The sequence below is a fragment of the Typopeltis vanoorti genome, chromosome 14 (assembly GCF_054136105.1).
Source record: "Typopeltis vanoorti isolate ZY-2024b chromosome 14, IOZ_Tvanoo_1.0, whole genome shotgun sequence".
Classification (NCBI taxonomy): Eukaryota; Metazoa; Arthropoda; class Arachnida; order Uropygi; family Thelyphonidae; genus Typopeltis; species Typopeltis vanoorti.
Window position 1 is genome coordinate 83,939,138 of NC_143562.1, and position 17,960 is coordinate 83,957,097.

At 35.0% G+C, this 17,960-nt stretch overlaps 1 protein-coding gene across 1 annotated transcript in view; it reads left to right on the forward strand.

The window, feature by feature from the left end:
• Positions 1-17,960, forward strand: part of Trpm (transient receptor potential cation channel, subfamily M) — a 410,993-nt gene that overhangs the window by 58,984 nt on the left and 334,049 nt on the right. The window contains 3 exon segments of the mRNA XM_090403483.1: positions 7,100-7,301; positions 8,933-9,146; positions 9,403-9,530. Of these exon segments, the coding sequence (XP_090259609.1) occupies positions 7,100-7,301; positions 8,933-9,146; positions 9,403-9,530 (544 nt within the window).

A 17,960-nucleotide genomic window follows, 5' to 3' on the forward strand; every position in this document is an offset into this window, starting at 1 on the left:
AGTTTGAAAATTCCAGAGGAAGCAGCTTCATATATCTGACAATAGCAAACGACCCTATTTCACCCCTGATTTCTGAATGGAGATGCGAGGAAGAAGAATGTTGTTCTTATCATTGCATATTAAGTTTTATTATCAGTAACAAAAATTTAAACGGAATGCACGAGACAAACTACGGCAGTAACTGTAGATACTTCACAAAGAAAATCAATCTTTGAAAGGATAATTTGCACACCTAATCTCAGGGCATCACTCCACTGTCACTAGTTAACAACAGCTTAACCCAGACAAGAACTAAGCCATCTTGGCATCAGCACAAGCCGATATAGACTTCCTTGCTTCTGCGCTCTCTCATCATGTTTGAAACTTCTGCGACCAAACACTCATAATACCCAAGAAGCTAAACATCGATGGCAGAAAATCAGTACCTTGGTGGAATGACGAACTAAGTCTTGAGGAAACGTGTAAATGACGACTCTGTCAAAGAACCTACCACAATCAAGGTTTAAGACAGAGTAGACGACAGAACGTCTACTCTGTCTGTTATAAAGCCAAATACGGCTAACAGTCCAAAATTACAAACGCGAAAACAGAATCATGGAAAAAATTCTGTACTGTTTTGACCTCATTGAATCTTTGGAACTGAGTATATATAAATTAGCAGCAAGCAAGAATAAAATAACACCTGTTATTAACTGTTAAAAACAAATAGCTATTACATTAAAAAACTTAATACATTAAATTCTTTCTTTTAGGGTTACACGGTGATCAGCACTCATATTTGTAGATTTAGGGACTCAAAAACACACGTGTTGAACAGACTATTTTATTAATTACAAATAAAATAAAACTTGACGTTTCGACCTCTATATCGAGGTCATCATCGGAAGAATACAACTGTATACAGAACCAAGAAGCTACATGCTCATGCTTTCTATACCAGTAAACTAAATCTACGTAGTTAATAAATCTTTTTTCTAGCCTGACCTCTAGTGATAGAAAAGAAAAACAAAAATAAATAAATAAAGAAATAAAATTATAAAAAAAAAATTATATATATGTATATATATATATATATTATAAATAGATAAATGCAACTACAATAAACTGTTAGAGTCCTCATGTATTAATATTCTGGATAGTTACAAAATAATTTCTTTCAGTTGCTATTGAATGTTCTAAACACTTTACCAGGTCACCAGGTTGTCTTCTTGTAGTGGGAATTTTTCTAATGCTAGTTTAGGATGTTATACAGGTTGTAGATGGGTCCTCCACATTCTTGAAATGGTGAGGCCATCATTTTTGTTGAGATTTGGGTTGTGTTTGAGCATTTCACAAGACTCTTTAAATTTTCTCTCAAACCAGGTTTTGGTGCGGTGTAGGGACTTGGTATTTTTCCAGTCAATTCTATGGTATGTTTGGAGTGCATGGTCAGAAAGGCCTGTTTTACCGAAGTGGAGGTATTTAATGTGTCGTTTGTGTTCGTCTTGTCTGATTGGGATAGTTCGCCCTGTTTCCCCTATGTATGGTATGTTACATGTGCATTGTATTTTGTATACCCCTGGGTGTGCTAGGTATGGAAGAGGATCTTTAGAAGAACTGAGTAGGTGTCTTAACTTATTTTGGGGTTTAAAGGTGGTTTTAATGTTGTATTTGCGAAGTGTTCTGTCTATTTTTTCAGAAATGCCTCTAATATAAGGAATGGCAATAGCATTCTTGAAATCTTTTTTGTTCTTACTGGTATCTTTATGGAGGATCTTGTGAATAGTTTTTTTATTGTATCCATTTTTGATAAATGTTTGGTTGATGATTTTGTATTCTTGGTTTAGAGCCTGTTCATTCGAACAAATAGTTAGGGCTCTGTGTTTAAGGGTGCTTATGACACCTAATTTTTGTGTTGGGTGGTGGTAAGAATTTTTGTGTATGTATTGGCCTGTGTGTGTAGGTTTGCGGTAAACTGAGAAGGAGAGACAGCCAGAGGGAAGACGTGTGACAACATTAAATACATTAAAATTAACATTAATACATTAAAATTAACATTAATACAAGATTAATACATTAAAATAAACTGCACTTATATTAAACATATCAGTTGCAGAAGCTGCAGCTATTATAGTAAGTTTATTCTTGAAGACAGCGAATCAACAGATGAAGAAGTTCACAAAACATACAGACAAAGAATGCAAAAACAGACATTGACACTCTCTACGACAATGAAATTACGTCTAATGAAATTGAATCAACATTAAGATCAATGAATCCATGAAAAAGCCCTGGAGAAGACGGAAAAACTAGCGACATACTCTTAAGAACATTTGTCGAATTTACCAAATTTATAACAGTTTACAACGAATGCCTCAAGAAAGATTGCTTTTCTTTATTATGGAAACGATCTGAAATTGTACCCATAATTAAACCAGGAAAAGAAACATGAAATTAAATTAGCAAATACAGGCCAATTGAGCCACACTCAGTACACATTTAGACCTCAATCAAGCACTGTAGATGCAAAACGTTCACAGAAGACTGTCTACAACAAAACAAATGATGCACTACTCAATGTACAAGGAGTTCAATGCTGTGTCTGCGAAGCGCGATGGAAGAACGATGGTACGTTGCGCCCTTTGATTGGAAAAGGCTTAAGTTCGATTCTCGTCGTGACTGGAGGAATCTTTATATGATTTTTTTTTTCTTCTTCTCAATCGAAGGTAAGTTTGCCGATGTCATACGGAAGTAGCAGGGTTTTTCTCTCCGCAAACTCAGATTTTTTATCTCACATACAGACAAATCGGCCTTCAGGACACACCCAATTTACAGACAAAAAATACTAGTGGTGGTACATTAGATGGCGTTGGTGTAGATGATTGATGGAGGTAGTGGAGACGGAGAGTTGTAGAGTAGGACTCCTTAAGTGTCCTACTCTACAACACGAAATAAATAATAATAATAATAACTTCCGCTTTATTACAGTAGGTAGTCTCACCCAGCAAAGAAAATATTAAGGAGAAGGAAAGCTCTGAAAGTGACTGACGGGAGCAAAACGAAAGAAAACGTCAGGTGTTCTTTCGTAGTATATCAGAGACATTCCATTATACAAGATTGGTGCTTTAGATTAGATCCCCTTCTGTTCCAGAAACCAAGCAGAACAACTTGTTATAGTTCATTCACTTACATATCTCCGGGAATTAGAACTCAACACCTCTCATCAAAAGACCGCAACAATATTCAGTGACAGCAAAAGCACTATAGACGGCATATAAAACCAGAACAACTACCTAATGTTAATAGAGCAGACAAGAAATCTGGTTAGGAGTCTCACTCTAAAGGGATGGGAAATTAAGTTCTGTTTTGTGAGGACGCATACTGGGGTATCGGAAAACGAGAGCGATCATCTGGCTAAAGAAGCGGCTATAGACGAACAGTTAGAAATAAGTTATCCAAAGTATTCAAAATCAGCCATAAAAACACTTGCAGAAGAAATAAAGCTAAAACCTGTGAGAAGAAGAATGGAACACATCTAAAAACGGATCAACAACAAAGTGAATTCTTGCTAAGTATTGGAAGCTGACTCCGGCTGAAAATATACGCTATCTCTCCAGATTTAACCACGCTATTAACGGGAAATGAAAAATTAATACACTACTACATAGATTCCATATTTTGGAATTTCAATTATGCATTTGTTGTCCGCACCTTCAACAGACTGACCATCTCTTACTGTATGAATGTCAGCTACTGGACTCCATCCGGATGTCCTTAATTCAACACAGCATCAAAACAGAGACTTACCCAACGTATTACTCAACATTCTTTAATAATTTTGAGTAAGTTTTCCAATAGGATCAACTTCCAATCATTATAATGTAATATAAATTACTCATAATGTTTGAATTGCATAGTGTATAAATGTAGATATAAGTGTAAATATGGATGTAAATGTAGGAATACTTACATATACAGGTAAAAATATACATGTTAATATGAATATTGATACAAAATGTAAATGTAAATTTACGTTTAAATTTACGTTTAAATTTAAATGTTAATCAGTTAATTAGAAGCTACATGTAGTTTATGCATTGTATGCAATGGAGTATGTAGGAAATAAATTACCTCCTGGTAGGGTTACTATTGGGAGAGAAAAAAAAATGCTTCATGCTACCTGGACAGCTCCTACTGCCACTACCAAATAATAATAATAATAATAATAATAATAATAATAATAATAATACTGTAATAGTTTTTAGTTTCTTAGATCTCTTGCTAGTTCTTAATGGCAAATTCGTTAAATATCTACATGACTCCCGTCTTATTTCTCAAGACGTCGCTCATGGTGCACAGTTGAAGGAATTAAGAAACGTTTTAATATTATTACAGTACTATTATAGACATTCTAGACAAGTCTCATAGCAGAAAATGCAAATAATTCAAACTCACGGTCAAATGGTCGTGGGCTCGAATATCTTTTCGAATATGAGTGAGAAATGAATTTCATGGTCCGGTGCGAAACTACTAGGAGGCCTGAAGTGGCTTCACAAAGTTCCACGTTTGGTCTATAGAGCAAGGTTTCCGTATTATGTAAGAAATAAATAAAAATATTTGAAAATATAATAAAACAAGAGTAAAAAAACTTTTCCCATCCATGGTGCTAATGTACTACAAATATACAACCTTTTATGAGTGGGATTCAGATAAAAAATATACAACCTTTTATGAGTGGGATTCAGATAAAAAATATATTAATAATATTTGTGCCAGCCTGCTTTTTACATAAAATAATGAAGTTTTGAAGATTTTCCGTCATTTTATTGACGGAAAATCTTACGTCCCTCCCTTACGTTTTTCTTCAACAACGTGAAATATCTTATTCGATAGTGTTGTTTTTATATCACAAAGTAAGTTGCGGTGAGAAGTGTGCTGCAAACAGTAAAGTGGCTTCTATTCAGCATACATATTTACTAACTTCTTCGACAAAATGTATCATGCTTTGTCCAAACTAGTCACGTTTCACTGCTATTTACGAGCACTTGTACAACGTAGCGATATTGTTCATTCACAGGTGAAAATTTTATCGAGATAGACGCGCTAATCCGTAAATAAATTTGTTCAGTGTAATATGTAATGTTGATTTGCTTCATCTCTCCATAAGCACACAAATAGATAGTGCTATTGTTGGCATGCTGACTTACAGCTATGTTATGTCGACATGAAAGGGTTTCATGATATGGTGACTAATATTAAATTTAACACTACAATGAGTTTCTGTAGTAGTTATGCTTATAAAACCATACATTATACCATGCCGTAACTATCATATCACAAAACGTTTATAATGTCTTGAATCCCAGGAGCATTAGACAATAAAATGATAGCACTAGAGATGATCATATGAAGAGCATAATGGGCGTCCTATATTTTAAAATGCAAGGAGGTACAGTTTCGCCCTCCCCCAGGTATACAAGCTTTCATTAAAAACGATCTGTAGGATTAAAACGTCTTGATGAAATATTTTAGTTTGATTCTTAGCGTTCTCCTTCTTCTATTTAATTAAAATTATATAAATTAATATAAACACGAACGTTTATACAAAGAAAGTTCTGAAGCCCTACTACACAGACCAAACTTAAACCGCAACGACGTTCTTACTATTCCTAAAGTATGGGAAATTGTCATACAAAATTGTATTAAATAATATATATATATATATATATATATATATATATATATATATATATATATATATATATATAATATATATATATTGTACCACTGTAGCACGTTATGCACGTTTAATGAGATTCTATTGTAATCATGCGCCCTAACTGTATGTTATTCCTATTATTGTTTAAAACTACTGTACCGATGATGTCCTAAGATACTTAGGATAAAATATTTACAATTAAATAATTTTCACTGTGGTTAATACGTGTGTTTCTTTTAATTATGATCGCACCACAGGTTTCGTTATTAAAAATAAATAAATAACTAAAAATCCTTCTTCTATTATTTATTATCTCTTTTGATTCTCTGCAACATTTTTAATATTAACATAATAACCATTCACTGGTTGGAAATAGAGAAAATAGATGTTGTAGTAGAATTGTTTGCCTTTTTTTTTTTTAACTTCTTTCCCCTCATCATCATTATCGATGGTTGTCATCATTATCGATGAACAGACACTTATGTGCCAACCGCCTTCTAAGTCTTTGGAAAGATTTCGTAACCGTCGAGGATAAGGAGGATAAGCTCTATGCCTATAAATATTCCTTTGTTTGTATGTTGTGTGTTCTGCTGGCCAGTTTGCTTGGTTGCAGTACGAAAAACCCGAGTTTCCGTGAGGAAAAACCCTGCCCAATGGGAATGAGACTGGCTAATTCACTTCCAGTTTTCTTACTTCACTCGTTAATTCCGCAACGTTTTAGAATCATGTTTAAGATTTCTGAATCAGCTTGATACAATTTTCTGAATAAATTTTGTATTTAAATTATTGGAAGCCTCCTAGAGATGCTTTATATTACCAAGAAGAATATCATGCGCAGGATTTTTATACAGTAACACTTCACTTTACGACGCTCTTCAATTAGGATTAATGTCCATATATACGACACCTCGTAAGGCGGGGTATTACTGTATAAAAACTCAGTTAACGATATTGCCCACCGGTTGATTCACGGCAGAGTCATGTCGCTAAAATCATCGTATGGGTAAACTCAGTTTGTGGCATCGTTGCTCGCTACATCTCTCTGTGTTTTGGTGTTGTGCTGTGAATTATAAATTGTTTATAACTATTCATGTATTTCATTGTTGTTAATGATGACCGATGAAATTCAAAGTTGTGGTGCTGTTACCCCAGTGAAAAGGATGCATAAGCCTATTACATTACACACTAAGATTAAAATTATTAAATGTAGGACAATGCGGTATCGAACACTGAGAGTGACCTCAGACTAAATCTACCTCGGACTACTGTTGTAAAGTGTAAAACAAAGAAAAAGTTCTAAGAAATGCTACACTAGTTGAAGTCCTTTATGTTCTGTTATTGCTGATGTCACAGATAATTGCTGCATATAACTTGATTACCACGGTTATTTTTTTTTTCTAGATGTGGATGTGGGCAGATGATGTCATCTCATATGCCTCCTTCCACTCAAGGATTGTATCGAGCTTACAGTATTCATAGTCATAATTCTTCTCAGACATCGGCTGATGACCATTGGTGTCCAGCACGCCACACAGCAGCTTCCTCAACAGATGCCTTTGGGACCATAGAATTTCAAGGAAGTCCACATCCTCTCAAAGCCCAAGTAAGGTTTCCTTCTTTATATTATGCCTTAAAGTGAATTATATTGTGCTTACGATATGTTAATAGAAAATTAAACAGATTAGTCTAATTATTCCAGTTACTAATGGAATGATTAAACAATAGGTAAAATTAACTTGCAAACATATCGCTAATATTTGCAGGAGTTCTGGATTCCATAATATTGTTGGGCACGTTCACATGGGCATGATCTCATGAACGCCAAATCTGGACAGCTGAAGAGAGATAAACAGATTGGTTATAGCTAAAGTTAGTATTAAGATGGAATGGATTGAGGACAGTTTCTGCTGGTTCCAATTCTTCTCTCCAGTTCATCGTAACATCTAAAATGTTTTCTGATTCGTTGCAGATCACGGGATGAATGACAGAATCTTCCTCGTTAGGGCGAACAGAATTGAGAACGTGATTAGAGAGTGTGCTGGCTTTACTTTTGCCATACTTGATGTCTCTCACATGCTCTTCCATACGCAACTCACTGGATTTCTCCATCTGACCAAATTAAGGCGCATTGCAGTTACACAAAAGACGAGAAACTCCTGGATACTTAGGCTGTCATGTTTCGGTTTCGATGTACCGAGTAAGGAACGGAGTTTTGGATAAAGGAGTAAAAGAAATGCGGATTTTAAATTTCATTATATATATATATATATATATATATATATATAATGAATGCATCATGCTCAGTTTAATTTTTTCATGACCACGTTGCTAGTTTGATATATAGTTGGTGAACGTAATAAAATTCCACGTAGTTCAGAGAATTTAACAATCAAAATACAATTACAATTTTTTTTAAAGGTTTTCGGAGATCCAGCTATTCAACGATGGCTGTAGCCATTGCCAGTCTTTCATGCGGAATTTACTAAAGAGACTGCGTAGTAGTTTTGACGTAATCCTGTGAATGATACTTCAGCTTCAATTTGATCTCATACTTGAAACTCTACTGATAATAAGCATAAACCAAGTCATGTGTGAAATGTATTACTTTTAATGATAAGATGCGCTCTCTCTCTCTCTCTCTCTCTCTGGCTGAGGGAACTTTTAAGTACCCCGCTTGCCCACCTATTAAAGAATCCACTATTATTAATAAATACTAATTAATATTCATTCTTTCCTTTCAAGACATAATTCTAATCGCATTAAGCGTATACGCACAGTGCTATACTTAGCTAATTGAGATAACTCAAGCAGCCCTTATTGGAGCGGCTGCAGAGTTAAATCAATATTCTTTCATCTTCTCTGGCTGCATAGCAGAGGCCTAACGTTTCAGTTAAGTAGTTTTAAATTTAATATTAAAGGTGTGAAGTTAATTAATTCCACTATTATTGTCTCTAAAAAGTGGCTTGATTAGATTTTTAGATATTTTTCAAGGAAGATTTTTAAGATTAGTATCGAAAACATTAATTTACCCAGTATTGCCGAATATTGGGCAAATTTACCCAATATTTGACTACTTAATTGTTTAACAAAATGGATAATAATTTTATCGCCAACTAATTCATTTAGGATTGCCGACAGTTTTTTTGTTATAGAATCAGAATGTTGTTTCATACATTGTTTGAACGAAGACATTCTAGATATAATCTGTCTTTTTTTTTTCTCCTCTACCTTCAGTACGTTCGTCTCAGCTACGATACTGAACCAGAATCTTTACTGTACCTTCTTACAAGACACTGGAAATTGGAGTTGCCTAAGTTATTGATCACCGTCCATGGCGGCAAAGCAAACTTCGAGCTACAGCCTAAACTGAAGAGGGTGTTACGAAAAGGTTTGGTAAAAGCAGCAAAGACTACTGGAGCTTGGATCTTCACTGCTGGAACGAATACCGGTGAGTATGATGTTATTGAACTCCTTGAATGTAATAGACTCACGTCTTTCAGAATAAAGAGGTCCTGTGAGGTTGTTTTTATTGCTCCTGTTGTGAAACTCACGCAGGACCTCTTTAAATCTGATGTTAGACTGCCTTTTGGGCATACTTGGTATTTGCATTCCGTCTTCATCTTTTGGCGCACTCACAAATATTTATACGCCTTATTCGTAGGTATCCAATGTGTTGGGTAACGTGTATTTTCTTTACTCTGCAGGGGTCATGAAACATGTAGGAGAGGCTCTTTTTAATGAAAGGACTCCATGTCTTCGAGGACGAGTGGTAGCCATTGGTATCGCTCCTTGGGGAATCATCGAAAGTCGTAAAGAGCTGATAGGGAAAAATGTAAGTACCCTTTTTTCCCCTAGTTAGTAGCCTTGTTTAATATGAGTATGTTTCTTAACGGTGCTGTTGCCATGGGTTACTGTTAATGAAAGTCACTTCGCGTTTTCGTACAATCCCCACTAACTGTTTGTGCATAGGTAAAGTACTCGCGGTTCCTCTTTTCTAACGAATATAATGGCGCTGCCGTAGTCTAAAACAAGTACATTGGACTACACACAAAGAGTTGTTCGCCTGTATAAATAAAGAGTGATGGAATATAAATATGTTCAGCTCCTCCGTGTGATGCTTATTTGGTTCAAAGCGACATCTGTTGCCTAATTAGAAATGCGGACTGCAAATTAGCATTCTAATCCGTCTTTTCAAAAGTTTTAAACCTAATGAGATGCATCTCACAGTGAACAAATATGAAAAGATTGTTTTCGTTCCTAATTTTAAAAACGATCGTCAAAGTTATGCCAGATAATGCTTCTTTTCACAACAGCTAGACGTAATTTCATATTGTGTTGCCATTTCATAAGAGCGATATTAAATTAGGATGTATTATTACTGAAACATCATTTTTTTTTCTTTGCTACATGGCTACAATAGCACTGTTGTGTTGTAATTGGATTATAGTTTCGTGCTACCCATGTGATGTTTTATAAAGAAAGAAACATGTTTTTTAACGGTATTGTTCTGATTCATCAGGAAACCACAGTTGGCAAGTAAGTATAAGAACAGTGACAAAATGTGGTGTTCGGTTTAATTAATGCAGTTACGTGCAGTATACTTCAATAAAGTTGAAAGACAGTCCTAACACACCTGCAACCGATACTGGAAGTCGGTACTTAAGATGGAGCGTCTGATTTAAAAATAAGAATAAAAAAAAGGACATGCATTTTTAAAGTGCATTCGAACTGAGTGCATGCGCCAGTTCTTGCATAAACTGAGGAATAAAAAAATATATACTCCTCTAATAATTTTAAGTTGCATTGATATGATTCTAAACAACAACTCCTTTCTTTCTTCTATTGCAGTTAAAAGAAACCGACAGCATATTTAACTTTGCAGTTAAAAAAATGAGAGGCAAATTAAGAATAAAATCTATTTATAACAAACGAGATGAAATCAAGCATTTATATAAATCTTCCCACCTGTCAGTAATATTGCAATAAATAATAAAAGAAGCTCTTTGAGAGGAAGTCGAATTGTAGCACTCAAAAAGACCTGCGTATTAAAATATAGCTTTCTTGTAGTGAAACGATAGGATTCCGATATTGTGGTCGATAGGAGGTGTGCTTCATTGATTCGAATCCTGTTAGAGTACACGAAGAACTGTCCCTAAGGCTCTTTTCTATCTTTATTCGAAGGTAGACTGATTTAATCCTTGGCTATTCTTTCTTTTCGTAAAGAGACGTGCGGGTGTTTCGTGGCCTTGGTTAACTCAGCACCTTTTCAAAACAATTTCTTTCTTTCTCTCTATCTTTCTTTATCTCTCTCTCTCTTAAACACTCCCAGTGATATGATGATGATGATCTTGAATTGCGTCGCTGAAATGGCTTTCACTGTTACCAGCAGAATTCTATTAGAATCTTTAACCTATTAAATGGACATTTTTAAAGCTGCGAATTTTATACTATGAATTTAAAAGCAGTTTTATCCAAATAACACGACATTATTTGCTCTACATACACAAGTTTGAATGAGGAAATTTGCTTTTCGGACTCTTTATTTATGTAAAACAGAAACAGTTATGTAATTAGTGATTCATTTATTACCACTTGATATCTACATATAATTCGCGGTTAACTGTCGTGAGAATAGTATTTAAATAATAATTGTTGCTGTGGGTGCAGTGTCTCAATTGCTAGTTTGGTTTCCCAGACGTGTAGATAATATCGTTCGTCAACCAAGAGACTTTGGGTTCGAATCCCACTGTAGATATGAATGTGTAGTAAAACTTTAGTATTTAATTATGTGGATTTCATCCACATAATTAAATATTAAAGTTTTACTTACTGTAAAAGCAAACCCACAGCGAAAGAACAGTGAAGAGGGGGGGCGGGTTTCTTTGCACTTAAAGATTTAAAAGAACAATCTAATTTTCTTGGACAAGGTACGATCCGTCATGCATATACTGGATTAAAGATTATTCCCATTGTCGCTTTAAATGATTTAACCTGATCACACAGATAATATTCCTACAATATACTCACTTTTAATAATGAAACGAAAAGCTAAAGAAAGAAAGAAAAAATATTATTAAGTCAGGTTGTCAGATAAAAATGATTTTTTTCCGATTTACATTTTCAGCTCAGAACTATCTCTTCTTGGTTCGATTACTTTTTTCCTCTTTCATATTTCCCTGTTAATTATCTTTCCAGCAGTTCTTCAGCCATTGTTCTCGCTTCTTTATAATAAAATATTTATTAACCAATAAAGAAAAGCTTGTCTATTCCCCTTAGGAATTTCATAATGATGAACCTTCATTCTGCTAAGAGGTTTTTGTACTTCAATTATGGGTTCAAACGGGAAGAGCACTTAACACTTAATATCGATGAAATTCGGAACCTCAGCTCAACGAAAATCTTTTCAGCCCTTTCAGCAAGTTGGCACCTTATTAAGTGATTGATTAATCACTTGACAAGGAAATGCAGTGGTCAGTAGTACTGCTTGCAAAAACAAAAGTACATGATTGAACTAAGAGGGTGGTCTGAAAAGTTCTCGGCCTAACAATTAAAAACACGAATTTATAATTTCAGAATTAAATTTATTTTTCAACATAATCTCCCTTAAGACTAAGACATTATTCCAGCGATGCTCCACCGCCATTATATTGTCCCTGTAGTAGTTCTCAGTAAGATCTCCAAAATACCCCCCCCCCCCTCTACATCTGCAGTCACCTCTTGATTCGAGGAAAAACGCTAACCAGCGAGGAAGAGTTTTAGTTTTGGGAAAAGACAGAAGTCAGAGGGAGTCAAATCTGGGGATATAGGGTGGATGTTCCAACAATTCATAGTGTAGATCCCTTACTTAATTTTCCCGTTGCCAAAACACCTTTGTGGGCAGGTGCATTGTCCTGGTGAAAGATGGTATTTTTCTTCTGCAAACCGAGTCTTTTCTCACGAATTTTTTCGTCTAGTCTGATTAAAAGATCGGAATAATATTCCCCGGTTATTGTTTTACCCTTTTCAAGATAATTAATAAACAAAATGCCTTTATCATCCCAAAATATCGCTGCCATGACCTTTCCTGCTGATGGAACCGACTTTGTCTCCTTTGGCGCTGAACAACAGGCTTCTATCCACTGTTTTGACTGCTTTTTGGATTCTGGTGTGTAATGGTGAATCCGAGTCTCAACAATAGTAATAAATACACTCACAAAATCAGTTTTATTCTTGTTAAAACGCTCTAACCACTGTTCAGAGATTTTCATGCGAGTGCGTTTTAATCTGCTGTGAGCAAGCGCAACACCCATCTTGCGCAAAGCTTTTTCATTTGCAATTCTTCATGCCAAATATATCTTACACGTTGTTTTGAAATGCCTATAGTTAGCAATTTCACGCACTTTGACTCGCCGGTCATCCAATACCATATCGTGCACTTGATCAATGATTTCTGGTATTGTTACACTTTTTTGGACACGTGGATCATCTTGAAGGCTAGTACGGCCATGTTTAAACTCGGTAGCCCATTTCTTAATTGTCGAAAATGAAGGAGAAGAGTGTCCATAAACTTTTATGAATTTGGAATGAATTTCTTTTGGCGTTAAACCTTCTCCTTTACAAAGAATTTTATAACCGCACGATACTCAGTTTTATCCATTTCAAGGGATAGCTATAAAACAAACTACTTGATAGAATGACTTGAAATTTCACATGGATGCTTATGACAGATTTGCCAACTTTGAAAGAAAAAATCTTGCCGATAGTGTTGTCATCTATGGTCAAAGCCGAGAACTTTTCAAACCACCCTTGTATCTACCTTAACCTTTGCGCTGTCGACAGGTATTAGAAGTGCAAAGCGAATGATTAAGACAGTTGTATTGCAATTCCAGTGTATAAGCAGAACTAATATGGCTTAGCTGGCCTTGAAAATAGATAGTTGAGCTTCGTATTTCATTTCTCTGTGGGTGCATTTAGTATGACCTAGCTGGAACCATCGGAAGCAACAGCACGTGCGAGTTCCAATTTAAATTTTGATTTCATACTTTTATTGGTTTTGGTGAGTTACATTTTTTCTAGTACAGTTTGAAAATAGTTCTGTTTTTTTTTACCGAAATAATTTGGTTTATTCATTTTAGAATCCACATGATTTTCTTTTTACTTTACTTAGTTAAAAATATGATATTCATCACTTAATATCGCCATCTCGTTTGATCATGTTGTTTGTTAGTCTTTTTCTCATACTATACTGTTCTCACTAGTGTTACATTTCGGCATCTACAGCATCCAGTGTACGGAAAGTTCTTCGAAAGAATAAAGTCAAAATATTGTTTCGTTTTTAGTACGATTAACGGATTCTTCCACTGTTTGCGATGAAAACATCGATTAGTTGCTGTATGTCGTCTAGCTGAACAGAAACCGAGTCAAAGATTTTGTTTTTTAGCTGACGTGGCGTTAGGAACGGATGCCTTTCTGAAATTAAGCTGTGCTACATCCGCTGCGGAAGGAGAAGTGTATTATTAGATGCCTGTAAGGTAAGGAATTTACAGCACTAATAGCTTATTGCTGTGTCTCGCAAAGAGACAGAGACAAAAGCAAGTAGTTCGTGAAAAGATTTCGCTACTTGAAGTATTAGTCCATTAACTGATAGATGCGAGCGTGCAATATATCAAGTAACGACTGACTCTTGTAGCGATTTCAGTAAACTTCAATTTACTTTGTGTTGTCTATTTCGGGCAGTCTTCCAGACTTCAAAGAGAGAGAGAGATTAATTTCACTGTGCATGAAAAGAGATCAAGCAGACAAGTACAAATAAGTTCCTGTTAGGACTTGAGAAAAGTGCGTCACCATTGCTTTTTGAATTTATGGTATCAAAAAAGGTGATGTAAAGACATAGGGAGTAAGTATTATCTTCGCCATGCAAAAACAAAACTATTATCTCTTCTATTTCGAAATGTTAGTTTCAAAAGTGAATACCATTATTGTTACTTGCTTTTTGTTGAGGCGCTTCCATAACTCTTCGATATCGACAATACCTTTTGGTTGAAAAGACCTTGATTTTGAATGCTCTTCTGGAACTGAACGCTTTTCAGTCGCAGTTTAGTCCGATCTGATACATCAGTTATAGGGTTTTCTTTCTTGGGACTCGTTTTCTCATCTTCATTATAAACAAACTAGCTACAGAACACATGCAGTTAACAGACATAAGATGCTTGCCTCATACCTGTAGTTGTTTCAGCCTTGTGTTATCACATAGATTATTTTTACTCGGAAAATTATATAACATTTTAGAAATAAATCACGGTGAATATTTTTGCATAGATTCCGGCCTATAAATCTTTAAAATGCTGACTGTAATCACTGTTTTTTTCGGAGATCAACCATAGCTTGTAATGCATGGCGGGGTCGTATTTCTCAGCGTGAGTACTATACTTGGAGTCTCGCGTGAGTTGGCACCGTATGGATGAGTGAATACGTTGCTAAGCAGACTACAAAGAAAGTCCGTTTGAGAGGCGACCGAAACCACTAACTAGCTGTGCTTTCTTTTTATCCATTCATTCGCTCATCAAAAGCGCTTAGGTCTTTAAGAGTCGAAAACATGCCAGACATCTTTGGCTTCGGTAACCATAATCTTAATAGGCTAAGGTAGTGTGTCTCAAAGTGTGGTACGCGTACCACAGGGGATACGTGGCAATTTTCGGCTATGCATCATTACCGCATCGAATAATTATTAAGAAAAAAAAAAAGAATTATTTTAAACGTATATATTTCTCAATCAATTATGTATTATGTATAAATTCTCCTACTCAAATTACGAATTACTATCGCCATGGCGTCCTGGCGATAGTAACTGGTTCCCTGCGGTAAACAACACGCCCTCCCAACAGCATCACTATACTGAAGACGCAAGAAAAACAAGTAGTTTTATTGTATCACTGAATAAGGTACAGAGACATTTGCAGTCTGTGTAATATATTTCTCAACAAATAGTGCAATTAGAGACAACTGGGATAAAAATGGCACTAACTAATGAATCACATTTCCCCTCCAACAGAAACTGCTGTACAGACTCTAGCAAAACCATATGTTGCCAGTGCAACACATGGTTTTGCTTGACACCACCCCGTCGTGAGCGTGTTAAAACTAAGAAATATATAGTGAATGTGTTTCAGATATTATGGAATTCCGGTGAAGGGAATTAGCATTTCAACTCAACTGTTGACTTGCCTTTGTCTTTGGTTCGCGCGATCTTTTGTTAATACCGCACCAATCATATGCACTTCTTCACAGCTGCTCTATCTCTACTGGCCTACCATTGCTGTCTGTTTCGTGCTCTACTTTTACTTCTCATTAGTCATTTGGGAAGGATTGTTCATTGCATATCTCAAGTCTTGTAAATTACTGGTAATTTTTACTTGAAATAATGGAAAAGAAGATGAAGCTATTTGGGTAGCTGACTTTGACGATGCACACAAGAAAACTGTTCTCGATTCCAAAAGTAGCGATAGCAAATAGGAGCTTCTTGGTAAGTCACACCATTTTTAGTTTTTTTTCTGAAAACTTTGGTTTCCGAAAATCCCCGCATGTATCTTGCACCACGATTTTTTAGTTTTAATTTTGGGAAAAAAAGTGCGAGTTATATTCAAGTAAATACGGTAATTTTTTTAGCTTTCAAATTCTTAAGTATGAATCATTGGTTAAAGACTGGATTTATAAAAACGCACAAAAGAGAGTAATATAGCAAATACAAGTAGTTGTAAGCAACAAGAAAACATTGATATTGTATCTGGATCAAATGACAATTATAAGGGTGTGTTGTCTGACATCTCTAGAAAACCAATCAGGAAGATGAAAAATCTTCGTAAGTATGATATGAATTACTTGAAATGTGGATTTTCATGGACAGGAAAGGAAGAGCAACCTATTCCAAATTTTGTTCCATTAAAAACAAATCATATTTTTTACATGAACATATAAATTCAAATAAAATAGACATTTACAATGAAATATAATTTATTTATTTATTATTATTTTGATAAGGGTATACTTGGTAATAATGAAAATTTAAGAAAAGTATGTGGATATCTGAAGTGTGAGAAACACTGGGCTAAGGTAACAGTCTTATGCCTATGATATAGTTTTGTATGTAACTTGTTTGTGATCTCATGGCCGATCTGCCTGATTGCAGGATGAAACACCCATCAGAATAGATATTCTGATGGTACTAAATATTAGATGGAAAAAGAATTAACATCCCAATGAGTTTCAATATCTTCTTACCTACCAGAGTAGTAGCGTACATCATTCTGTTCTTAAATAGCTTCTGCATACCATTCTGAGAAGTTACTAATATTTATTACAGATTCTCAAAATCCCATCCTTAAGCATTAGAAATTCAAAATTAGCGTTTGTCATCACAAATGGATTATTACATACAGGTATATGTCTTCTCGCTAGCAACTCGTTTATCCACAAATCCATGGTTCTCTTCACTTTTCAACTGGAGACCCGAGTATTAAATTCCGCTCGATTTAATCTCGAATATATATATGTTGTGTGATATTTATATTTTATTTATTTTGACTGTTCCGCTCTGTTATAATTGTGTGAGTGATTGATATACGAAATATTTGTTGTACATATTTCCAACTTTTAACGGTGTACATTTTAAGCATTCATTAGAATGGACATCTGTTTAAGGAAACAGATATCCATTCCATGCAAATTCCATTAAAAAAAAAAACAAGCGTACATTAGAATATACGCTTTCTTTAAAATGGGATTTTAAGGATTTTTTGTGATATATAGGAAAGAAAACTGAAGAGAAACACATTTAAAAAAATAAAAAGAACACAAAAAAGAAACGTTGCTTGCAGCGCATATTAAAAAGAAAAAGTCTACTTTGCTAACTTTGAATATTCAAAATGTGTTTTTTATTTGTAAATGATGTAGTTGGAAGTGTGTAGTATCCTTGTGTGGGAAAAAGATGTTGTCGAGTATCATGACACGAAACATGATTACGTGTGCAGTTTTGTTTTTGTTGCTGAGCTACTGTTTGCGGAATTAATTAGCAATCACGTTCTGTCTCATCACTTTTCAGTGTTGCGAAGATCTTGTGTGGAACAGATTGCGACACGATTTAAGACGGTGAAAATACGTAAACACATTTATAAGAATGTGAAAAAAACAGAGATCGTTAATCTCCACTTCTCCTAGGAGAGCGAAAATAAAAAGAGAGAGAGAAAGAAAAATTCTTTCTCTAGATTATGGATGCTCACTCATTACT